The 27,562-nt window shown below is 40.7% G+C and overlaps 1 protein-coding gene across 3 annotated transcripts in view; it reads right to left on the bottom strand.

Moving 5' to 3' along the window:
- cdc7 (cell division cycle 7 homolog (S. cerevisiae)) overlaps nt 1-25,302 on the bottom strand; it is a 54,334-nt gene extending 29,032 nt beyond the window's left edge. The window contains exons 1-4 of one of the 3 annotated variants that reach the window (XM_062553416.1): nt 24,921-25,302; nt 8,747-8,833; nt 3,002-3,137; nt 2,410-2,503 (exon numbers count right to left, since the gene is read on the bottom strand). In XM_062553416.1, the coding sequence (XP_062409400.1) occupies nt 2,410-2,503; nt 3,002-3,137; nt 8,747-8,833; nt 24,921-24,999 (396 nt within the window). In that variant the 5' untranslated portion in view covers nt 25,000-25,302. The remainder of the gene's footprint in view (nt 1-2,409; nt 2,504-3,001; nt 3,138-8,746; nt 8,834-24,920) is intronic. The other 2 variants (XM_062553436.1, XM_062553426.1) reach the window with 2 other exon arrangements.
- Nucleotides 25,303-27,562: the final 2,260 nt, after the last annotated feature.

Genomic DNA, 27,562 nt, shown 5'->3' with positions numbered 1-27,562 from the left:
AGATAATCTGCAATAATAGTGATGCAAACAGCTTTCATTTTAAGTTTAATAAAATGGTAATGATTTAAAATGAATCAAGTTCTTGAAATGATAGTCCAGGATTTACTTATTGTTTTTTTTTAATTACCTGACAAACAAGGAGGTGATTTCTGGGAAAATACACAGCATCAGGGCCGTAAAATGCATCTTCACTTATTTCCACTCAATTACTTAGTTATTACCAAGAAAGACACAAACCAAGTCATTGTAGTAGTAAGCTGGTAAAGAAGACATTTATGTGCCTGTAACTAAACTGGAAAAAGGGAAGTAATTTCATGGAAACTATATGGTATCAGAGCTGTAAAATACACTATTGCCTCTTTTTAGTTAATCACCTAGCCGTGTTGGTAAACCCATCAATTATCCTTATGACATTTATAGTGTTGTTTTTGCTTAATTAGGCTACCTGAAAACAAGGAGGTAATTTCCAGGAAAATACACAGCATCAGGGCCGTAAAATACACTATCACTTATTTCCACTCAGTTACTTAGTTATTACCATCTCTGATCTGAAATAGGTTACCGTGTACTGACATTCAACACACAACCACATGTTGAGCACAACCTTAACTTTGTTCTGCAAAAAAACATTGTTTTCACACATTTAACATGTTCTGCGATAATAAAACAACATAATCAAATTCTGAAACAGTAGGCTAAATATTTTATTTGCAGTGCACCCTAAACCTACCAAAACATTCATACATGTACAGAGGTGACGTGTTTGTTACAGATGAATTTATTATAATATTTCGTTGACGTCTTTGGGTCAGACGCTCCTCTCGGAATAACCAAGTCGTCCTTCTCAAAATTATGACAGCAGACACGGTAATCCATCACTTTAGCGTTTCGATTGAGGTGTCAATGTCCACATTCAAAACAATAAGCCACTGGAGACCGACCGTATCACAATGACAGCTGATGAAAACTTGCTGGATTTTTACTTTTTATTTTTGTTTCGCAGCCGGGAAAGGAACAGACACGAACCACTCTGTCTTCCTTGTCCTCTTTCTTATGTCTGTAGCATGTATCTCTGTAATTTTAGCCAACACTACCCGTAGTCTCTTCCGGCAATAGCTCTAGTGCTTCCGTGTGAAATCTCGCGTGACATTTCTGTGCTTCAGATAGGTTTGCGGTCTCGAACTGTGTCTTGAACGGATTCTACGTGTACAGACTATTCCAACGTTTACAGACTGACTGGTGCTTTGTTTTATGTGTAGACACCTCGAGTTAGCTGCTTACGAGGTTTTGCGCTGTTTTGAGCAATGTTAGTGGTTTAAAAATGCGATGGCTCTAAGCCCTATGCCACTGTTAGCTCTTGCCCGTGCTAGCTCTGCTACTGCGTGATCAACGAAAAATACTTCTTCCACGGCTTAGTTAAAATTTCGCCAGGCTTATCCTTTAAATGTTTTATGTTAAATGTTAACAATGTTTATTCGCAGAACAAAGTTATAAAGGTCGTACTCAATATGTGTTTGTGTGTTGCCTATTTCAGATTGTAATAACTAAGTAATTGAGTGGAAATAAGTGATACTGTATTTTACGGCCCTGATGCTGTGTATTTTCCTGGAAATTACCTCCTTGTTTTTCAGGTAATTAAACAAAAACAACACTAAAAATGTCATAAGGATAATTGATGGGTTTATCAACACAGCTAGGTAATTAAATAGGAAGAGGCAATAGTGAATTTTACAGCTCTGATACCATATAGTTTCCATAAAATTACTTCACTTGTTCCACTTTAGTTACAGGCACATAATGTCTTCTTTACCAGCTTACTACGACAATGACTTGGTTTGTCTCTTTCTTAGTAGGCTAATAACTGAGTAATTGGGTGGAAATAAGTGATTATGTATTTTACGGCCCTGATGCTGTGTATTTTCCTGGAAATTACCTCCTTGTTTGTCATGTAATTAAACAAAAACAATAAGTTAAGTTTCAAATAATTACCATTTTATTATACTTAAAATGAAAGCTGTTTGCATCGCTATTACCTAAAACCTGCAGAGTTATTGCACTGGAAACTGCATGGAAATAACTTGTAATAAGTGGCTACAAAGGATTATTCATAAAATTATATCAAAATACCATACAATTACCACCTTATTAGCGAGCCGTAATGTAAAGTGTTACCACACTTCCTAAGCTCATTACTTACACAAGTGTAAAAACAAGTGTATTTGAAATGTGCATGTTTAATTACATCTCATTAAATATGCATGATTTTGCAAATATATTCAGTAGTTAGATCTGAATGTATGGTAAAGCCAGGGGCAAAATTATTTTTTTCATTTTGCTACACGCTAGATGTGAAGAAAACAGAGAGGGATTTCTTAGAACTATCTGTAAGATGGGAATAGAGCAATTTACCACAAAGGGTTCATGTTCCACATAAGGCATAACAATGATCACATGATGGTCCTTCCTGAAGCAGTACGTCACAGCCATGACATTTTCTTGGCCACTGAAACATTTGAGATCACAATAGGGCTGCTCGATTATGGTAAAAATCATTATCACGATTATTTTGCTCAATATTGAGATCACAATTATTAAACGTGATTACTTAGTGATTTAGGAACTATCATCCATATTCAAAAGTACATTTTTTAATTTTTTTAAATTGATTGTTAAATATAATACAACAGGAAAAAACACATGTAAAAAGTTAACACACACGACAACAAGACAAAAGGAGAGCATTGTTATGAAACTGAATGTAGCAAAATAATTATACTTCGATTATGCTATTTTCATAATCGTTGGAAGTCAATCACGATTAATTGATTCATTTGATTAATTGCACAGCCCTAGATCATAAATGATCATAATTAGAAAAAAACTCCTAAGCTGATAAAAAAAAAAACCCCTCAAATCAATTAACTATAAAGCTTTAAGTTAGTTCTTTTTCAGGTAAATTATCATATTCATTAAAAATAAATAAATAAATAAAATAACTCACCCTGCAACAGTCAGACACTGTAGCTCAGCAGCTACCCTCATTGGATGGCTGGTGGGGATAAGATGCTTCAAAGCAAATCTCCGTTTTTGCCTTAATGACATTTTATCTTCAGCCAGATACACTGAACTGAAAGTCCCTGGAAAAAAAGATGTGAGGGGGAAAAATCATCAATTCATATCACATGGATTACATGTATGGCATAAAATAGAAGACTGCCGCATAACATCACACTCACACAGCTGAGTTTGCAAAGTTTGATGAAGCTAGACCAACAGTCAGGGCTGGATAAAGCGCTAATACTGAGTTTTTCTATGCAGCGAACGCTATGCTTTGCCATATTGCATGGAATTCACTATACTAAGCTGTCACTTCAGGTTACAGCGCTCATCAAAGCCCGTCCTTGCCGCTAATTGCGTGCCCACAGCTGAACCACAAGCGCTATCAATAAGCAGCGACATAGCCTTTATACTCCACTTAAGGCGAGACACGGCAGGAATAAACATAGTTTTGCTTCGGTTTGCCAACTTATCATGTATTCTTTCACACTACTACAACAACTAAGTCCGATTTACACATTTAGAGGTTTATTTCATTACCTTTTGTCTGATCACGCCTGTATATTTCTTCTAAATTCGCCAAAAGTTAGCATTCTAACGTGTCATAAACTACCGCGACCGTGATACAAAACATATCATGCGTGGTGTCGTTGGAAAGCTGTGTTTCTCCTACATGACGTTATGCCATCCAAATATGGACACTTCCTTAGTATCCGCAAGCAATCGCGAAAGTTCAAAGAAGAGTGTGGACTGAGAATGTATGTCATTTGCTGTGTTTCAAGGCCTCTCAAAATTATTTTTTTTTGTTGTCATTTTCCAACATCTCAGCCTATGTAGCACTAACTTCAGTTATCAGTATTCTGAAGATATTTACAGTTGGATATTGCATATGGATGTGAGAAGAAAAGAAATAGTGTTCCTAGTGCATTTCTACATGTGTGAAATTAATGTCCCACTCTGGGATTACTGCAGCTGAAGAAGACTTGAAGAAGAATCTGTCTATTCACATTTTTCTACCAGCCATTGATAAGTTGATTACATTTCTAACATGTTGTATTAAAGAAAATATAGGCTAGAAAATAACTCTTTGTTTGTGCTGTAAAGTGGTTAGAAGAAATTAAATCGGAATCGGCTAAAATCGGTATCGGTCGGTCAAACTCGATGAAAAATCGTAATCGGCCAAAAAATTGCAATCGGTGCATCTCTACTAATGAAATCAAAACGGAAACTCAAAGGTAACTGAGAATGGCGTCAAACATGTCCCCCGGCTGGTAAAATGTTTAATTGTTGCCACGCAGTGAAATTAATTTAATTGTTTCAATACTCACGCTATGCAACACAACCTGCAATAGTTTAATCGATTACAAATGCATGCAATCGACGAAATTCTTAATGTCGATTAATTATGCCCATCCCTTGGGCCATCCTTAAAAATATTTTTGTTTGCAGTAACAGCCCTTCCCAAAAAAAATTGGGTCGGTAGGTAGGCAAATATTTTTTTTTTCAAGATTCAAGGTAAAAAAAAAAAGTGCATTTTTGGTCACGGCGATTTTGTTGGTATGAATTTAAAAACATTTTCATGGTATATATATATTGTACACACACACACACACACACACACACACACACACACACACACACACTATTTTGCAAAAGTATTGGGTCATTGGCCTTGACCCCCATATGAACTTCAGTCACATCCTATTCTTAATTCATAGGGTTTAATATGACGTTGATCCAGTCTTTGCAGCTATAACAGCTTCAACTCTTTAGTTATAGGAAGGGTTTCCACAAGGTATATATGTACGACTGTGTACCAGTGCACCAAGCAAGGTCCATACAGACATGGATGACAGAGTTTGGTGTGGAAGAACTTGACTGGCCTGCACAGAGTCCTGACCTCAACCCAATAGAACACCGTTGGGATGAATTAAAGGGGAGACTGAGAGCCAGTCTCCTCGTCCAACATCAGTGTGTGACTTCACAAATGCGCTTCTGAAAGAATGGTCAAAAATGCCCATAAACACTCCTAAACCTTGGAAAGCCTTCCCAGTAGAGTCGAAGCTCTTATAGCTGCAAAAGGTGGACCAATGTCATATTAAGCCCTATGGATTAAGAATAGGATGTGACTGAAGTTCATATGGGGGTCAAGGCAGGTGACCCAATACTTTTGGCAATATAGTAATATTTCTGAACGTGACTTAACAAAAATCAGCATACTCTATAGAGGGTGCATTAACCATAATGTTATCTGCACACCTATGAACTAGATCCAATTTGTTGTAACAAAATACAAAATTCTTGCTTAAATTCTTGCTTTATAATGATCTTTACCTTTTGAATTATTCTTTGACTATATTGCCCTTCTCTGCTTTTATTTGTTACTATTGCTTTGTGTGTAAAGCACATTGAGTGACCTCTGTGTATAAAATGTGCTATTCAAATAAACTTAACTTGACTATAATGTAGGATATAGCTTTAAATATGCTGTAGCCTACTGTCAGAGAAGTAAACAAAAAATATATCATATGAAAATATATTATGAAAAAATAATATGTTAATTTCAATGATTTTACTGGTAACTAGATTATACGGTTTAGGCCTACTTGCATCCACCGCTACGTGTCAATGCAACCTACAAATCAGAGACATGGCTACGTTGCTTTCTTTTCTCCACCAGTAGCTAGTTCTTAACCACTTGAAGAATAGCTGTCCTTGCTAGCCTATAGAACGATCCCTTAACGGGTCACAATGTTTCAATCCAAAAGAAACCACTTTGAATGCTGGCACGTCCTCAATTTTTTGAGTTTCTTCCACCAAAACCTTATGTCTCATTTAAGTCTGTTGACACGGTCACCGTTACACGAATGGGGAGAAGGGATGGGTCCGGGAAAATATCTGGACATAACTTCGTGCCAAGTCATCTAAATGTTCAAGTGTTTTAATGCGTTTTCAGGTGGATAAAAGTGCCCGAACTAGTATAAGTTTTGACGTTGACCGCAATCATTTTCTTGGCTACAGCCGCAGCCACTACAGTCAAGCGCGAACCACTGGTAGTGAATGAGACTGGAAGCAGCCTGTAGCGCATGACAAACAAACATGACGCCACAGGTTTTTATCTGGAAGAAAGAACGCAGCCTACGTTTGTATGTAGGCAATTTGTATTCACAATACTTAAGAAAATATAATATTATTGTATTGCATTTGTATTGGTGTTTGAAGAATAATAGGCCTAATTAAAAAAAAATCGGTCGGTCTTAACGCAATTTGCAACCGGCAAGACGGTCGGACTAAAAGGGGAAAAAAATAAATATTTGGGTCGGCCCTAAATTGACAGGGTCGGTCGGGTTACGGCAAACAAGAATATTTTTAAGGATGGCCTTGTATAGAGTTACCACTAGGTGCCACTAAAATCACTGAATCACTGAAATTGCAGGAGTGGGGACAAAACATATTGATCTCAATGGTGCATTTTGTCCATTTAGGGTGGAAAATAAAAAAGAAAGATAGCCGCAAGCGGCGATGGCGGGCCCGAGCACCTGCGGTGTGGACCTGTGACATTTCGGAATCTAACAAAGCAACATGTGCGTGACGGTGGGCATGTGCATGAGCAACACACATGCCCACCAAATTTGGTTCATTTTGGTAAATTTGTGTAACCATAACAGGCAATGTTCTAGGTGGCACTGTACAGTCCCTAAGACACCCTTGGCCAGAGCGCTGTCTCTGAATAGCTATAGCAATAACGCACAAGCCCACCAAATTTGGTTCCTTTTCGTGAATATATGGGTCAACCACAATAGACAATGCGCTAGGTGGCCCTATAGAGTCCCTAAGCCACACCCTAGGCCAGAGCTCTGTCTCTGACTAGAGATAGCAATAACACACATGCAATTTGGTTCATTTTTGTGAATGTATGTGTCAATCACAACAGACAAGATGAGTGTTCTTAACCCTTCTTTAATCATTATCTAATATTAAGGAAAGTTTCAGATCTCTTAACCAAGGTGTTATCACACACACACATTGCAAATAAGTTCCAGGATTGTGGTGCCTTCTCTCATCCTCAAGTTGGGTTGTCACCTGTCGGCCTCCTTACTACCACTGCTTAACTCATTGGCTGCCAGCCATTTTCAGTGCAGAGCGCTCCATACTGCCAGACATTTTACAGCATTTTGACTGTTTTTCCAAGATCCACCGAACAGTGAGTTTTATGACTTATGTAAACACACAAGCTACCAAATGAAAGAGTAGACTCTCTTCTTTCCAGGAAATGTTATCTCGTCAGTCTCGTCAAGGTTGCTAGGGACTCTGATGGTCGCTATAGACTCTGAACAGGACGGTAGACTTAGCAAGCTAGCACTAGCAAAGTTGTTGATAGTCTATATAGCAATATCCAATGGAAATGGATCATACCGTTCACGTGTTTTCCATCCTTGATATAAGAAGTAAGCATATTTATTTGCTGGACCACGTGCAAACTAGATCCACTGTGGTCAATCTTGATTGTGTTTTCTTGCTGTTTGTCCCTGCATGTGCACTCTGGAGGCAGATACTAATGATCCAAATGGCACTGCTGCCATCTAGCAGTTCGGATCGCTAGTACAGTCTGTTTAAAAGCCTGAAACTCTGCCAGATCGTTCCCAAGCTCACCCATGAGCCCTCCCCATTGAAAAATGCAATTGACGTCTATAGACGTCAACGTATGGGTCTAAATTGACGTTTAAAGACGTCAATGGCAGTTAATGAGTTAACATGCATACAATATATAACCCATATGAAATCATTATAAACATGATATTTTCTTTACCTTTTACTTTGCATCACACTGTCTTTCATTACTCATTTCAATTCTGGCCATTTATTTTCCTGATTTTTACTCATATCAGGAAGGGAGAGGGGGCTGGGATACAGACACATGGGGGATGGGAAGGGAGTGAGAGTGTGTATGTGTGGGGGGGCATGCGAAAGAGGGGGGTCATGGGGCTAAGATAGGGAGACGGAGAGAGAGAGAGGCAGGGCAGAGGCAAAAGGGGGAAGGGCGAGGATGTGTGTGTGCGTCTCTCTCTGGGAAGCTCGCTCGTGTGTGGTGTGTGTGCTTGAATGTAGTTCTCTGGGAAGCTGGGCTTCACATTTTATCTTATGTCTTGCTTTTGCATGCACTTGTAATTTCCTCAAAATTACGTTTTCTAGTTTTCTTAAATGCATCAACCACAACAGACAATGCGCTAGGTGGCGCTATAGAGTCTCTAAGCCACACCCTAGGCGAGAGCACTGTTTCTGACCAGCGGCAGTAATAACAAACAAGCTCACCAAATTTGATTCATTTTCGTGAATGTATATGTCAACCACAACAGGTAAAACACTAGGTGGCGCTCTAGAGTCCCTAAGCCACACCCTCGACCAGAGCTCTGTCTCTGAATAGCTATAACAAAACACATGCCCACCAAATTTGGTTAATTTTCGTGAATGTATGAGTCAATCACAACACACAATGCGCTAGGTGGCGCTATAGAGTCCCTAAGCCACACCCTAGGCCAGAGCTCTGTCTCTGACTAGCGGTAACAATAACACACAAGCTCACCACATCTGATTAATTTTTGTGCTGCTTCAGCGGCCGCACCTCGGTGCTCGGGCCCTAAAGATCGTTTGTAGAGATGAAGATGTATAGTTAAAAGTGCACACTCACCTTCACCAATTTTGTCTACAATGGAGAAAACTTGTGACAGCTGTGGCACATCATGACATAACTGAGTAATCTCCATCTCCACTTCCCCTGTGAAAAAAAGGTAATTAGCCACTTTGTTATAGCTTTAACATGTGACAAAGCACTGTTTCATACTGCACACAACACAAGCAACATGGACATGAACATTTAAACCTGCAACATGAAGGTTTAGCTTTGCAACCCCTGTGGATGTGTGTCAAATTGCGTCTGCTCATCGAAAAACCTGACATTGCAAAATTCTGGCGTAATAATCAAGGCAAGTTGCAAACGTACCATGGGCGCAGTGATATCACGCAGCATCTGAAAATAGTCCCCATAGACAACAAGCAGTAGTAGTGCCTGATATCACTGCGCTCATGGTATGTTTGCAACTTGCCTTGATTATTACGCCAGATGAGAGTTCCATAGTTCCATGTCAAATCAGCCTAGATAAATGCCAGTTTTCATTTTCAGTTGGTCTTATTGCACTTTCTAACTTGAGAAGAGACAAGTTTTAAAAGTGAAAATAACCGGAAATCTTAGTCACTTTTAAACATGATGCTAGCAGGCGAGATGCTACTGGTCTTATCCGATTCAATGATCTATGCTAGGCTGAAGCTAAAAGTTGTATCGCAGACTCACAGAATGTCGAATATCGACCGGTCTTAACGCAAGTCCGGCCCTAAATTGACAGAGTCGGTCGGGTTACGGCAAACGAAAATATTTATAAGGATGGCCTTATCTGACATAAGCATAGGCCTATTGCTGCCTACAAAAAGGCTTAACGTGGACTTAACTTCTCTTATTATATGGCTCTCTAGAATGTTGAGGGAGCTCCCATTCACTTTGAATGGGCCTCTCAACGTTCTACCGGTCAGTCATTTTTGCATAATGACCGCTCCGAAGGTATAATGACCGCTTCCAATGGCAACGGGTTCACTCCGCCAGTTGTTGCGGAAGCCACGAAACGGTAGCCAAGTCATTGCTAAAGACACATTGAGATGAGTTTCTTTTCTCGTTTTGGCAAGTAGCCGTATAATAAGCGCAATAATGTATAGGACGCCGGTCATTATCGGAAAATAATTCCCTTCAGGACGAAGCAAAACCAGTTCAGTTCATCCTGTCGGGAATTATTATCCGATAATGACCGGCGTTCTATACATTATCCCTTACATAAGCAACTACCTACAGCGCCACCTGACTAATCCTACTGACTACTGACCAATCAATTATCTTGAAAAACGAAGTCATCTCACGTGTGAGAATCTACTGGAGCAGCTCCGCCTCTTCAAACATTTTGAAACTCGAAGGTGCTTTTAACCATGTTGCGCATGCAGATATCTTGCTACTATGGACATGCATACCATACAATATCTGATGACCATCGATTTTTTGATGTTATAGGTTAGACATTAAAAAAGACCACCCTAGATTTCGCTACCGCTCATAAATGCGGAAGTAATCGTTGTTAAACCTAGGCTGTCTTGTGCATCTCCACGTTTCCCGATTGGTCAAAATCACCCCAACCACGAGAACGCGCACAGATCTGAGCTGAAAGCCTAGTTTGACAAATTTATCACATACCTGCTGTCGTAGGATCACTTAACTTTATACCCGAGTTAAGGCTTTGTGCAGCCTCGATATGTCTAGATAACCTAGATATGTCTAACTTGCTTCGTAGGATACCCCACAGAACTGTCAAAAGATACCCCAACTCCAAACCCTGGATTACCCCCCACATAAAGCATGCACTTAAAGAAAAACAGACAGCATTCAGGAAAAAGGACTGGGCCACTCTCAAAACACTCAACAGACAAGTAAAGAATGACATTGATCAAAGCCAAAATGCTATATAAAAACAAACTGGAGCAGGAGTTTAGCAACATGAGCACAAAACAAGCATTTCAAAAAATCTAAATACTTACAGGTCAAGAACATAATCAACACCACCCACTAAGTCCGGACCCTCTACATTTTGCAAACACCCTGAACAGTTTCTTCAACCAGTTCGACACCCAAGACCACACCCCCACCTGTGAGGAACTTCTCAGAACCCTCCCCCCTCACGAGCCTCACCACCCCGCCCTTCACAGAGGAGGATGTGCAGCGGCAGCTGGCCAGGTGCAAAGTTGGCAAGGCACCAGGGCCAGACGGCATCCCAGCAAAGGTGCTGAAGTGCTGTGCCATGGAGCTCTCCCCCATCTTCCACTCCATCTTCTGGGAATCCTACAGGACAGCAACAATACCCATCCTCTGGAAAACATCAACCATCACACCTGTACCCAAGAAACCACGCCCCTCAGAGCCCAACCAATTCCGTCCAGGCGGACTCACTCCAATAGTGATGAAATGCATGGAGAAAATCATACTGCACCTCATCCTACCAACAGTGAGTACACAACTGGACCCATATCAATTTGCATACCGGCCGAAAAGGGGGACAGAGGATGCAGTGGCATGCTTTCTCCACTCCCTCCTTCACCACCTCCAGACTCCCCACAACTACGCCTCAGTTCTGTTTGTTGACATCAGCTCTGCATTCAACACAATCCAGTGCCATCAACTCATCAAGAAACTACAGCACCTGAATGTCACCCCTCTCTTCATCCACTGGATATTAGGGGTGTGCAAAAAAATCGATTCTCGATTCAAAGTCTACCGATTCAGAATCGATTCATAAAATTCCAAGAATCGATTCATATATCCCCCCCTCCACCCCCAACGGTGTTTAAACTATTGTTCTAAAATTAGTTTAGTTCGCCATTCCCATAAATGGCACCGCGTCTATTTAAAACTCCAGATGCCTGAGCACTCTTTACTTGACATACTGTAGATTAATGAAAAGAGTTCAGCTGAAGCACTGAGGTAGCCTAGTCGGCGCAAACGCCAATTTTATTTTTCGGAGGTCCTTCATTAACAGACAAGCGTTAACAGACCGCCGTCAATGGCAACAGATTTTGAAAGTGAAAGCAGACGGGTAGGATCATTCTAGAACATTTGAGTCAAGTTCAGTGTTGTGCGTGGCAAACTATTTGCAGCAAATCGATCTAAAAAGACATAATTTATGCACTTGTGTTTTTATGTGTTGTTTGTCCTGTCGGTATTTTCCGATAGGCTAATGATAGCAATCTCATGATGCTGCTGATCAATTGAATTACATTTCTGCCGTGTAGCCTATTGGCTTACCGTGCTTGAAGTTAGCTGTGGCAGTCTAGGCTCACTGATTTTCATAGTTTTAACCACAAAGTCTGTTTAGGCGTAGGCTTATTAAATAGTTTAACATCTTACCACCTCAGTGAACCAGGCACCCCATGTCATCTAAAAAATATCTCGGGAGGGCTTCAATATTACGTGAGAAAACTTGTGGTGACAGTGCTTAGAGAAAAAAATAACGTTGCCATGCTCGGAAAACGTCAGTCTTGTATGTAACATTGAGCTGAAATTTTGTGAAAACAGCCCACTGTAGCATTGTGCAAACATAGTCTTCAAGTCGCTTATTTAAAGGTACAGTCTGCATTTTAATCCTAATTCTCCATTTAGCGTGCGTGCTTGTAAAACTAGTGATGTAGCCTACACAATCCTGGCGCAGTATAAAAACAGTTAGGGCCTACCATTTTACTTTGGGAGAGGTGTAGGCTAGGATCCACAGTGTTACTTTGACAGGAGAGGGAAATGTGTCATTTGATTCCATTTTCAACTGAAATATCAACAACCTTCAAGCTGCATACTCTTCCATCAGCATCAATATCAGAAGGTTATATCATGATTTCTTATTTTATAAATTGGCCCAGGTGACAAGGGGCAGGCTATATAGTATCATTAACTCATTAACTGCCATTGACGTCTTTAAACGTCAATTTAGACACATACGTTGACTGCCATTGACGTCTATAGACGTCAATTGCCGTTTTCAATGGGGAGGGCTCCTGGGTGGGCTTGGGAACGATCTGGCAGAGTTTCAGGCTTGTAAACAGACTGCACTAGCGATCCGAACCTCTAGATGGCAACAGTGCCATTTGGATCATTAGTATCTGCCTAGAGTGCACAAGTCATGCAGAGACAACTAGCAAACACACTGAAGATCGACCACAGTGGATCTAGTTTGCACGCGATGCAGGGAATAAATATGCTTACTTCTTACATCAAGGATGGAAAACACGTGAACGGTATGATCCATTTACATTGGATATTGCGATATAGACTAACAACAACCTTGCTAGTGCTAGCTTGCTAAGTCTAGCATCCTGTTCAGAGTCTTTAGCGACCATCAGAGTCCCTAGCAACCTTGACGAGACTGACGAGATAACAGTGCAATCGTGATTGACATACTACTGAAACGCTAACGTTAAAAAGTTGATTTTCACAAAAAGATCGTTTTCTCCATGTTTTGGTCAAAAACAGGTGTTTTTAGCAAAACTAACCCATGTTCTACTGACGATTACTAAAGAACGGAAAACGATAGAAACAAGCCGTTTTTTCCTGGTGAAAGAAGAGAGTCTACTCTTTCATTTGGTACCTTCGATGTTTACATAGTCATAAAGCTCACCGTTCGGTGGATCTTGGAAAAACAGTCAAAATGCTGTAAAACGTCTGGCAGTATGGAGCGCTCTGCACTGAAAATCGCTGGCAGCCAATGAGTTAAGTAGGTTATAGTAAATAATGTAGTCAAACTTTATGTTGCCCATCCTTATGAGTGGACAGAATGAAAGCAATACATCTTACCCAAATAAGCTGACATTGAGTAGAATTAAACTTATTTAATTTGTTGTGCTTCTTTTCTTTTAAATTGTATGTCTACTGCAATCATATGGGAAAGGTAACTATACTGCGAATCGTTTTTGAATCGAAAATTGATTTTGAATCGAATCGTGAGCCTGAAAATCGAATCGAATCGTGAAATTCTCTGAATCGTGCACCCCTACTGGATATACAACTTCCTCAGCAACAGGCCACAGACAGTGAAAATAGGGACAACACCATCATCTACCATCATCACTAGAGATGCACCGATCGACCGGCCGCCGATTGGAATCGGCCGATTTTCACGTGATCGGCCACGACCGGCGACCGGCCGGTCAGTCTGAGACATGCCGATTGTATGCCGGTCAAATGCACTCGCACGTACTTGTAACAACATCACACTCACACAGCTGAGTTTGCAAAGTTTGATGAAGCTAGACCAACAGTCAGGGCTGGATAAAGCGCTAATACTGAGTTTTTCTATGCAGCGAACGCTGTGCTTTGCCATATTGCGTGGAATTTACTATACTAAGCTGTCACTAAGCGACATAGCCTTTACTCAACTTAAGGCGAGACACGGCAGGAATAAACATAGTTTTGCTTCGGTTTGCCAACTTATCATGTATTCTTTCACACTACTACAACAACTAAGTCCGATTTACACATTTAGAGGTTTATTTCATTACCTTTTGTCTGATCACGCCTGTATATTTCTTCTAAATTCGCCAAAAGTTAGCATTCTAACGTGTCATAAACTAGCCTACCGCAACCGTGATACAAAACATATCATGCGTGGTGTCGTTGGAAAGCTGTGTTTCGATCTCCTGCATGACGTTATGCCATCCAAATATGGACACTTCCTTAGTATCCACAAGCAATCGCGAAAGTTCAAAGAAGAGTGTGGACTGAGAATGTATGTCATTTGCTGTGTTAATTTCAAGGCTTCTCAAAATTAGGTTTTTTTGTTGTCATTTTCCAACATCTCAGCCTATGTAGCACTAACTTCAGTTATCAGTAGGCTATTCTGAAGATATACAGTTGGATATTGCATATGGATGTGAGAAGAAAGAAAGTGTTCCTAGTGCATTTCTACATGTGTGAAATGAATGTCCCACACTGGGATTACTGCAGCTGAAGAAGACTTGAAGAAGAATCTGTCTATTCACATTTTTCTACCAGCCATTGATAAGTTGATTACATTTCTAACATGTTGCATTAAAGAAAATATAGGCTAGAAAATAACTCTTTGTTTGTGCTGTAAAGTGGTTAGAAGAAATTAAATCGGAATCGGCTAAAATCGGTATCGGCCGGTCAAACTCGATGAAAATCGGAAATCGGCCAAAAAATTGCAATCGGTGCATCTCTAATCATCACCAACACTGGAGCCCCCCAAGGTTGCGTACTCAGTCCCTTCCTGTACACACTTTACACAAATGACTGTCAGAGTTCATTACCCAACACCACTTACTACAAATATGCAGATGACACAGCCATAGTAGGACTACTTTACAGACAACCATTCCATCACAGCTCACCACCAGTCCATCACAGATTTTGCACTGTGGTGCTCTGAACTACCTCCAACTCTACATTGACAAAACAAAAGAACTGGGGCCCGTTGCACAAAAGCAGAATTAAGATATCCGGGATAAGTTATTGAGCTGCGCTCAATGAATCCAAAACAATAGCATACCGGCTTAATTGGTTGCACAAAGACCAATCCAGGATGAGCAGACACGGATTCATCAAGCCAGGTGTAAGTTATCCGGTATGTGTGCGCGTTCTCGTTTCTCCCCCGAATAACTCACGGTTGGAATAAAAAAGACGCGAAAAATAGCGTCTTGCACACAAGGTGAACAACCGCTTTTGATATAGACTAACAACGAGGTAAAGTTTTACTTTTTTGGATGGGGGATCATGATTATTTCTGTTACTTAGCGTGAGTAGGTGTGGCAGATCAACTGAATGCAAATTTACGTATGCACCCACGTGTGAGAGCTTCCTTGTCTCGGCACGCAACGTCATTAAGGAAGCGCTTTGCCACCGCAAAGATGCACAAAGTATCTTAATTTGTCTTAAAAGCCGAATTAGTTGAAAACACCTTCGAAAAATGTCCCCTCCACTTCAAATCAACTACTACAGCAGCCTATTCATCAAACATCTGTCAAAAAAGAAGCAAACAACGAGTAGGCTATGTTATTAATTATAAGGCCACCATAATTTAAATGACATCCATATGGTATTAGGCAGACATTCTGCGGTGTTTTGCGAGTAAATGCATGTAGCAAATAATATATAAATGGAATCTTTACAAAAATCACGTGGAGGTCTCAGTTGAATGACAGCTAGCTGAACCAATCAGATGATGTAATGTAATTACCATTAGAATCAACTTATCTTGGCTGTTAGCCTGGTCAGGAGCAGGCTAACTCCACAGAATAAATCGCCATGGTAACTTATACCATAACATATCCTGCTGCCCCCTATCCCGCTTTTGTGCAACTGGATCACGGATAAATTGAGCCAGGATAACCAAGATATCCCGGGTTAATCCCTTATCCTAGTTTTGTGCAATAGGCCCCAGGTCATTCACACATCCAAAACAGCCCCTGGACTCACTCACATCACCATCCATGGTCAACCAGTTGAACAGGTCAGCACTTTCAAATATCTTGGCCTCACCATTGACAATAAGCTTAACTTCAATGAACATGTCACCATCACACAGAAACAAGCACAACAGAGACTGTATGTCATACGCAAACTAAAGGCCCCGGTACAGTCCAAGCACCCGACTTGTCGTGCGACATGTTGACGTCACGGGGAATGTTGTAACCATGTATACTTGCGCGTGGTAGTCGCGACACAATATGCAGTATTCTACTGAACAGAGGCACGTATCCATTGACGTTAATGGCAGTAACAACTAGCTTCTTTGCTGATATTTCAGACTTAGCTTGCACAACTGAAGGATTAGCCTACCATCTCGTTTATGAGATGAGTTTGTGTAATCTCCCTAAATGGAAAGAGATTTTTTTTTTTTTTAGGTCTAGCAGATATCAGGCATGAAAACGGGTTAGGGGTGAAAAAGGTGAGAAGACTCTTCGAACGCATAGGGCAGGGCTATTCACGCATCCCTTGCTGATCAGACACGTTTTAAATGCGGCTCTGGAAACACCTCAAGATGCGTTAGCGTCTGCGCATGACTCAGTTATAAATTCAATTCACCTTGACCCCCCCCCCTAAATATTTTCTCATCGGATCTGCACGAATCGTGTAAGTCACCTATTTTTTATTCAAAACGGCGAATTTCGCCGAAAGGTGAGGAGTTTTCATGCCTGAGATATCCTTTGGTTGAAAATAAATCTCTTCGTTACCTTTTGCTGGAATGCTTCTGTGCCTCGGTCCTAGTCATTTCCCCCTAATTCCTCCTGTTGCAACTCTCACTGGTAACTTCCTTAACTTATCCAACGTAGTTCACGACTGTAAACAAATCAGTCATCCAGGCAACTCTCGCTGCAGCCTAGCCAAGTTAACTTCCCACTTCTCAAACTTACTATTATTCAAACTTCATGACTACAGTCGTTTTAAAAATGAATGGGCTTATTTAAGATGTTGGCTAGGCTATATGATCATGCCTGAATGTGGTTTATGTGGTTGATGACTGTAGAAGGACACTGGCTCCGTGAGCTTGGCTTCAATCTCTTCCTAGTTGTCGTGCGAGGTTGGCGCGCGCGGCTGATATAAAATGTTCGGTGCGCGACACGTCGGCGCGCGGCTGAAATGTGGCTTGCGACACAGGAAATTACGTCATTTTGACGTCACATTGTCGCGCGACAGGTCGGGTGCGTCGAGTATACTTATAGCTTAAGATCACTGTCTGTTGCCCCCCACCTCCTTCTGCTACTCTACAAAAGCATCATCCAACCCCTTCTACTCTACTGTTCCCCCTGTTTCTTCACTATACTAAATGTCACCAGCAAGAACAAACTCATTAAAATCTCCCACTTAGCATCCACAATAATACAGCTCCCCACCCCCAGCCTCACTGATCCAAATGACACAGCCACCACACGCCTTGCCCGCACCATGGCAAGCAGCCCTGACCATCCCCTGAACCGTTTTTTCACCCTACTCCCATCTGGCCGCAGATACAGAGCCCTGGACTGGAAAAAACCGCACAAGAAAAGTTTTGTACCCTCAGCAATCACTGCACTTAACAAACTCCGGTGACAATAATCCATCCCCTCTATTCTTTTGTGGTTGTCTGCACTGTCCACTTTTGCTTGCACTGTGTTGGGGGGGAGGGGAACTTGAAGGGAGGGGGTGTATGGGTGTCACATTATATGTTATATGTTATATGCTTTAGAAAGTTAACGTAATGGAAATGTTCAAAATAACTAGCCTACTTTTTGGCTAGCAAATTGGCTAGCAAAGGCATCCCCGTTTAGCTAATGGCAAACTGTCCTAAACATTGCGTTCGTTTTTGTGACTTAGCCTATGAAGCATATCCGTGATAAGTTGAGCAGACACTGCTGTTTCATTGAAAGAAGGTAGGCCTAATAAGTATTTCTCTCCCTCTCCATTGACCAGAGTGTTTTTCCGGCATGAGCCGAACTTGCATGTTATTAGGGCGGTCTTATGTTGCCCCCCTGCGGTTGCAGTTTTAATTACAATGCCGCACCTTCGGCATTCCCGATGTGCGGGAAAAAAAGGAGCATTCTCAACCCGTACCATCTGTACTTACTAGCGAGGTTGATAGAATACCCCCCGGTCTCACTTCAAATGCCTAACCTCACGTTACTCCAAATCAGCATTCAGCACCGTTGATTGGCCAAAAGAGTTGTTTGTTGAGAGTTACTACAGTAAATAGCATTTGAGACTCTTAGTGGTAGATTCAAGCAGTAGTAGTTATTGACTTGTGTGGAAGCGAGAAAATAGGCACAGACCCAGATGATTAAATAAATGCTTTTAGGAGGAAAATATTCTACAGATGTGCAGCTGGTGTTGCATTAATTGTAGTGGTGTCAACAATAATCGATCCGGCGATGCATCGCAATGCAGGGCATGCACGATTCAGCATTGATGCGGCAACGTGCCATAATCGATTATGTCACTAGTTATTTTCTGGCCTCGAGTACAATAAAGTTGACGTTTCAATTCATTCCGGGGGAATTTCCAGAGCAATGTTGCAATGACATGCGCCGCCTGTATAGTGTTGCACGATATACCGATACTAGAAAGGTATCACGATGCCTTAACGCAAAAAACGATACGATTTCCGACGTTTTTAGAATCGATACTTTATTTAAAATAACTTTCCGTGTCTGTGCAAGAAGCTGCTCAACTATCAGTCATGCTCCTTGAACGCAGAGGCTAGTGGGCGTGGCTAACTTTCACCTCTCACACGCAGCCACAGTGTGTGCACCATAGACCGAGGTGTGCACGCAGCGGGCTGTGAGTGAGTGAGAGGGAGAGAGATGGCTACAGGTTCAGGAGCGCCTGCCGACCGTCCTCGTCTTGCTGATCAAATAGACGGGCGAACTGAAGTCTGGAGCTATTTCGCATGTGTCGACAGTGAAGGCAAACCCACAGATACAAGAGATGTAAACAAAAGCATGCAGGCAACGTCCAACTTCGCACAGCACCTTGCCGACAGACATCCCAACCTTTACAAAGAATTCAAAGACCGAGAGGTCAGCGAATGTGATTGAAAACACCATGATCAGCCCCAATCGTATCCACAAACTATAGCTTAAGTGAAACGAGTGTGGTGTATCCTGTAGGCTAGTTGGAAAACAATTTTTTCAACACTGAATTTTGACGAGGCATAACGAACGACCGTAGCATAGAAACCTCCTTGACGGAGGTAATGTTTTCATTGGGGTTTGCTGTTTGTCTGTCTGTTTGCAAGATGACTCAATGTTCATGCTGATAATTGTAACTTTAGCATAACTTGCAAACGATCTATTTAACATTCAATCAGTTCTGGTAATATTTATCATGGCATGTAGTCTGCCTTTTCTATCATTTCTTAGATATGAGCTAGGCTACAAACTCTCTAGAGCCCATAGCCAGAATGTATTGAGTCCAAACTAGGGATGTTAACCGGTGACTGTTTGACCGATGGTTGACCGTATCCACGTTAGCCGATCAAAGATGTCGCTAGTCGGTTAAAAAAAAAAAAAAACGATCTCTAAATTAGGCTATTATTATAGACAGTGGACTAAACGCTACTACAGCTAGCCATCTCATTCCAAGGTCTTTTTTGCGTGAAGTTAACAAATTATCCCTCACACTCAATTTGTAATAACTCGCCTGCTTGTAGGCTACTTAATAAACCAATAAAAACATTCGCACGCATGCCTTGGCCCGTGCGTCTTTTGCAATCTGGAGGTGCCCGTTTTATCCATTGTTTTTTATCGTGTTGCAGCAACTTTCCGCATAAGATGGGCTTAGATTTGGAAACACATTACATCTACATTTCAGGAAGGGTCAGGAAGGGTCAGCAATGGTAACAGATAAGGTAATGATGATCATCTTTCTTTATTATTGTTAGTAGGCCTACTTCCTCAAACTATAGCGGCGTCTCCTCGGAGCTGTCATTTTCTTAAGTGAGCCGCGGCAATTTCAGTTTCAAATGAGCTTCTAACGCTATAGACCGTGAGCCAGGGCCTCAAATTATGGAAACCGTTACCGAAAAGGTGGCAAAGGCTACCATACCTTTTCTGAAAGCCTGGAATCTCAGCTTTTCAATGATGTATGATGGCCATCTGACAAGAGTAGCTATTTTGAGTTATGACACATAATGTAAACTAAGGTTAAAGAAATAATGTGTATAAATCAAGCAGAGCACTGGAATATTTTATTTTGTTATGTTTGGTATCATTTTAAAGGGGAGACTCTGGGCTTTCATTTAAATCCTTTTGTGAACATTTTGGATAAGTACAGCCAACCCTGGAGCTCTTCAAACCTTTAATCACACACATTTCCCTACAATTTCCCTATCATTTTTTGTCTTTTAATCCTGTGGCACCTGGGAGCATCAGAGAAACAAAATCCAAACACTGAAATACTGGCATGACCCTAAGGATTCAGAAAATGTATCATTTACCCATATTATCTGATTTGGAGTGGGTGATTTACAGTCTTGTATCAGAGATGGCGTTTTTTTAAAGACATAAACAGTAGTGTACTATTACCCTTGGCTAATTTGTTGATATGTCGAGTTGAAAGTCTGAGGTAAATATATTTTAGATAATAATTATTGATACAGATACTTTTGAAAAAGTTGTTATTCAGCATTCTCAGCATTTTTAGATAGTTAAAAAGGTCCTTAATACATATCCACCACATATCATTTATATCAGATCCCCACTTTCTTGGAATTTACATTAGAAAATGAATGCCTTGTTCTCAGGCAAGAAAATACACGTATACACAGGCTGCGATACTAAGTGCATTTGCAGGCCATGGTAAAGCGTCAGCCCTAAAACTTTTTCAGAAGAATGAAAACTTCTGTGAGACCTTTCAGAAGGTTGGGGCAGACTGGGCAATGACACCTGAGTTGTATGCAACCTTCAAGGAGTTCACATGTCAAATGTACAGCTCCAAGTCCAGAATCACCAACATCAATGAAATTAAGTATGCACCTTTTTTGTGCAATGAAAGGCGTAGAATCCTGGCAGTTAACTCCATGCTCGGATTCTCTCAGGAAGCACGGTCTCAGAGCTAACTATCAAGGTGCTATCTGGAGAAGATGCCTCGAGAACAACCCTGAAGTTCCTTCCCCAGTTGAGCATGGGTGGTCTAGACTGGACCAAGATGGTGACTTATAGCTCTCCATAGACTGGTTCAATGTCTCCATTGGTCCACAAGCAGTACTTGAGTTTCTGTCCTGCTCATGCAAGAGGGACTGTGTCACTCCTCATGTCAGTGTGCTGCACTGTATAACAACTTTTTCAACATGATCTGTATCAATAATTATTATTTCAAATATATTTACCTCAGACTTTCAACTCGACATATCAACAAATTAACCTTAAGGGTAATAGTACACTACTGTTTATGTCTTTGAAAAAACGCCATGTCTGATATAAGACGGGAAATCACCCCCTCCAAATCAGATAATATGGGTAAATGATACATTTTCTGAATCCTTAGGGTCATGCCAGTATTTCAGTGTTTGGATTTTGTTTCTCTGATGCTCCCAGGTGCCACAGGATTAAAAGACAAAAGATGGCAGGAAAATGTGTGTGATTAAAGGTTTGAAGAGCTCCAGGGTTGGCTGTACTTATCCAAAATGTTCACAAAAGGATTTAAATGAAAGCTCAGAGTCTCCCCTTTAAAATGATACCAAACATAACAAAATAAAATATTTCAGTGTTCTGCTTGATTTATACGCATTATTTCTTCAACCTTAGTTTACATTATGCATCATAACTCAAAACAGCTACTTTTGTCAGATGGCCATCATACATCATTGAAAAACTGAGATTCCAGGCTTTCAGAAAAGGTATGGTAGCCTTTGCCACCTTTTCGGTAACGACCAACCCCTCTGGCTCACGGACTACTAGACAAACGCCTTTATTTGCAACGCGATCACCTTGTACCCAAACCATTTCGAAACGAAGGAGCCATTTGTCCTCCACTTATTTACAAGCTCCTTGGTTTGCGGGACTCATGTTTCGCGCTCTAGGGGATGTTAAAAACAGTGACGTGAGTGAAAGTGCGGCGCTGCCGCCGGGGCTGTGTATGTGAGCGGGGGACAGAGAGATGCGACAGAGTTGCAAAACTGCGTGGCTGTTATTTCAAATAGCGTAGAATATTTTAAACGAATCGGTTAACCGGTTTCAACCGGCTAATGAGGCTCGGTGGTCGGTCAAGAAAATTAGTAGTTTTCGCCATCCCTAGTCCAAACATTAATTTATTAGCCATGAACGCCATTCCATTAACTCAGCAGGCTAGACCTCATGTAGGCGCGTCATGGCCCACTGAGTAGTAGGCCTAGGCTAACTTGCTTATCATTTTAACACGTGTAATTTGTAACAACACAACACGTGTAATTTGTAACAAACAATAAAAAAAACTATTGACTAAAAAATAATGAACGTGCGGTGACTTTATGATGAGCCCAGAATTTACCTGCACACTAGTGTATTAAATTAAACTCACATTTCTCTACACCTGGTGGAGGTTTGCATCCCACTGAGCATATTGTCTGGATATAACAATTATAAATTATGGTCTCTGAAAGTCAGACAATCAAACTCATGAAATATTAAAGTAGGCTAACTTGTCCACTCCCTTTACAGGAAATGTTAAAGAAAAGTGGCCGGCAAATATGTTAACAGACAAGAGATTATGCTCATACTAGCTCTGGGGAATAATAATAATTATTTTTATTAGTATAATTTGCTCCGGACAGGAACAAGCTGGTTAAAGTGAAACCGAACCAGACCATTATTGATCTTTTTTTCAGATATTTTAGAATTTCACCGTGGTATCGGTTCAGTATCGACTATCGAGGTATTTATGGCAGGTATCGAATCGAAGTCATAATTTTGGTATCGTGACAAGACTACGCCTGTACAGTGTTTCCCACACATACACTCATTTGTGGCAGTGCACCACCGATTCAACACGGCCGCCACATATGCGTTTTGTTATTCATTATCTTTTTTAACACAATTTAAAACACACATCGTATTCGTAAAGGTGCATTTCCTTCCCTGCTCTCCTTCGTCTCTTACTCACACACACAGCCACAGCCCCTCCTCTCCATGCACACCGCGTCTGTCTCCATGAAAGATTTCCATTGTAGACTATGCGTGCAACTTTACCGAACAGTAGAAGTAAAGCCCCTCTCCACACTTTTTTGGTAAACAAGCCTACTCATAGCGCTTTGATGTAGTCAGATCTTTCCATAATACTTGTTGTAACGCTAATAAGACTAGCCTAAGCTAGGCCTACATAATGCCAACATAACTTTTTATTTAGGCCTATAGGTCATTAAGAAAACGTAATGTGTTTGTGTAACCCAGACATCAGCAACTTTCATCTTATACGACCAATCACTTCTCGTGGCAGCTCCCTGTTCTCACGGGCACGGCTGCAACTTGTAACTTGTAACTTGCAACACTCGTTTGTCCTTATTAGTGGCATGTTCATCAGGTCACGGAGCTGCCTGAGCCTCTACGTCAACAATGAATGAGAAATTATCAATTCGCGTAAGTAGGCTATGCTACACACATTTTCCCCCTAAACATACAGGCAATGAGAAGCCTTGAATTAATAGTTTTTAATGTATCAGACAATAACTATAGGGACAATTTTCAGCAGTAGGGCATGATTCGGGACAACTGCTTGTATTTCGTGACTGTCCCGATTTGTTTGGTCACCCTAAGGAAACTGAACAGTCCAACCAGTATACTATGATAAGCTAGCCAACTATGCTACTTTGTTTACAATATTATTTTGAGGCTTTAACCAGACAGCTGAATTAAAGAGGTGGAGTTGTAATATGAATAGTATAGCTATAATATGCATAACGTGAGCAGTCATGAATAACAGAATTTCAGTATTTTGTCTTTTATATCAGGATATAATATAATACTCCAAGGTTTGAAATGTTATTTCATACAATTTCTAGGTTGCCCCCCACATAACAGCCAATACAATATTTTGTTCAATATCTGACTGCTTGTTGATTGCCTCATGTCTAATGACAAATTTGCCTTGATGTGTGCAGTAGAATTTTGATGCATCGCAATGCATCGCAGAATCGAATCCTTACCTGGTGAATCGTAATCAAATCGAATCGTGAGGGCAGTGCCAAATGCACACCCCTAATTAATTGACATAAAAGTTTACAAATGTACAAATGAAGGGCTATTTTCCAAAACACTATATCCATAATTTTAATGCATTTTCATTAGTCATTTCGTTTTTCTTTTGTTTTCCCAAGTAATTTCAGTGGAACTGCAAATCGAGTTATTGTTATGTTATTATCTTTACAAAACTGCACTTGTATTGATATTACGAGAAATACACAATTATTATTATAATAATAATTATTCAAATAGCATGACTTGTTAGTCAGTATGACTTTGGTTAATGTAAATTAACCAAAAATGGATTTATAGCGTTTTGGAAAAGAGCTCTTCAAATTGTGTTCATGTTCTCAAAATAACAGGTGTGGAAATGTGTTTTGCACCACATAGTGAGTAGCAAAAATATGTGGCATATGGGATTTGTGCACTTGTATCGAATGATTCGAAGTCGTAACCGCTAACTGCTGTATTGTGTTCGAAGTAGCTAGGCAGGTTCGTAGGTTATAAAACATCTATTACCACATTTAGTGCTCAGAATTGTACCCTCATGGTCATACATTTTGCCACTGCTGTACCCCACTCACTTGAAAGCTGTCGTTTCCCCCCAGAAAGTCCATATCTAGGCTCCAAACGATCGGTGTCAGTGTTCAGCTGTTCTTCCATGAGGAGAAGTGTTATTTTCACGTAGGCTAACTTGATTAACCTAGGTTATCCTTGATACTTTAATTTGAGTAGACGCAGGCTTCTTTCAGTCTCAGTGATACACGCGTTGACGTGGTATTTATCGCTCCACTAGCAAGCATCTAACATATTCTCGATTGACTGGCCGAATAACTACAAAGTGTTGCTCAAACACAAATAATTTGCAAACTTACAGCTTCGCTTATGTCAGAGCCCTTTCAATATCTCTGTACAGCCATAGCTCAGTCAGCCAGAGACTGATGATAAAGCTAACAAGATGACAATATTTTGGTCTTGGTTCAGCTTTTCGCGCTAAAACTTAGTTGAATAACTTCCGGGTATGGGCATCTAAAAATCGAAGAAAACTGTGCATTACTGACACCTGCTGGATAGGAGTATAGATAGCAGATCAGAATTTGTTTTAGATTACATTAGATTCAAATTTATTGTGCAGAGTACAAGTAGAAAGCAGGCTTGTGCACAATTCCGAATTTTAGAATTGGCCTCCATTGAGTTCATGAATTGGAATTGAAATTGAAGTGCCCGGTCCGTGTATGCTTTGTTCATTTGAGAATCCAAAATAAAAGAAATAAAAAATTACTTGTTATTTCATTATTTGTTTATGAATGTGATACGAAGAAGCAAATAACGCTTTGTTTTTCAGACTTGATTTCGTGGTCAGATCAAAAGTAGAACATTTGAAAAACGGACTCAGTGCTAAAACTGATTTTGATATTTATTTTTTTCCGATTGCTGTGACATTTGATAACGTTGCCATTTTGGTGAGTTGAGCAACGTTGCCATAACGTGGCGCAAAGGTCATTTGTTAACGTTGCCATTTGGTGACTTGAGCAACGTTGCCATAACGTGGCATCATTTGATAACGCTTTTTGATAATTTGATGCTGTTGTGAATAACGAACATGGTGGTGCTATTTACTAACATTGCCATTCCATTAACACATAACGTTTGCTGAGGTTATTTGTAATTGAATTTGTCATTTGTAATTCCATTTATTTCAAGACAGGGACAGCATGGCCCCAGCCGTGGCGCGACTGGCTGGGGCACCTGTCTTTCTCCACTGTCACTGTCAATAAAGGCATAAAATGGCCAAAAAAATATACTTAAAAAAAAAAAAAAAAAAAAAAGACAGGGACAGCACACAATAAGACATTAACGTTGTACAACATGTGTGTGGTGTTCTACACACAGATATATTGGTTAAATAGTTTTTGCCATTCTGATTGGTACGAGATGGGGGAGGTCTCTGATTGGTCTGTTCATATATTGAAGTATAAATGAGTATCCGCCTACTGGGGCGCTCTCTTGCTCTTGGTACTGCCATGTTGGCTAGTGATATTGTACTGTGTAAAATAAAAGATACTTATTCTTCGAGCTGCTCTACTATTCCAGTTGTCTGCTTAAACAGTTACAATATTACTTTATTAGTGTGCAATACACGACAATGAGAATATGCATTGTGCCAAGTTTCAGCAGATTGCTATTTCACCTGTAATCCCTCTGCAGGTTGATGGAATAGTACATTAACCTATGCAACTTTTTCATGGTCATAAAATCGCTTAGAAATCGTTGTTTTGCTTGACTGACCAGTTTTATCGAAAACAGTAATATTTCCTCCCGCCCCCAATGTCCCTATATCCGCTATTGCAGCCTTGCAGTTTGTGAAGGAGGCGATCGCTCCTTGTTTACATCTGGGTCATTCCATGCCAAACATACAAATGTCCCCACTCGACCGTCACAGATTTGGAAAAAAATCAAGGTTGTTCACACACTTCTTAATAGGTGTAGGCCCAAATATTAGCTTTCTACTCCAAAGTATTTGTGGTGCTTGAATTTGGTTGAAAATGTTACTCTACAGATGGTACGGGTTGAGAATGCTCCTTTCTTTCCCGCACATCGGGACTCCCGAAGCATCGGGAAAACTGCAACCGCAAGGGGGCAACATAGACCGCCCTAATAATAGAAGGTTCGGCTCATGGAAAAACCCAAGGACACCGCGCTGGTGACAAGCGGAGAAAAGAGACATGACGCTCGGCATGTTAGATTGCAGTTGCAGAGTTTTCGAATGTTTACAGCCTACCTCACAGCTCTCTCACTCGACGTAGCCTAGAACTCAGTCAGTCCAGCAGAGATGCCAGAGCAACGTTTTGGTCAATGGAGAGGGAGAGAAATGCTCCGCATATCCGTCTCATTTAATCATTAAAATGAAAGTGATGACTGGCGAAATTAATCAAACGACGTTTCAATAAACCATTGTTGAAATGGATGAAAATGGTTTTAGAAACCTATAGGCCTATCAGAAGGAAATAGCCTTCAATTCAACCTGAAATAGGCTACTCGAAAGGCAACCTTAGACTAATTCATGAATTCATTAGGCTACGGTTACAAGACCGCATTTCCGTGAATAGGCTATTATTGTCAATGTCAAGGCGAAGACGAAAGAGATGGACAAGATGGACATTTTGGCTACATTTACATGCTAGGAATACTTAGAAATGTGTATAGGCTATTTTAAAACGGAGGC

This window comes from Sardina pilchardus, chromosome 2 (genome assembly GCF_963854185.1).
Source record: "Sardina pilchardus chromosome 2, fSarPil1.1, whole genome shotgun sequence".
Classification (NCBI taxonomy): Eukaryota; Metazoa; Chordata; class Actinopteri; order Clupeiformes; family Clupeidae; genus Sardina; species Sardina pilchardus.
The sequence above is the reverse complement of the archived record's forward strand: the minus strand, read 5'-3'. Positions and strand labels throughout refer to the sequence as shown.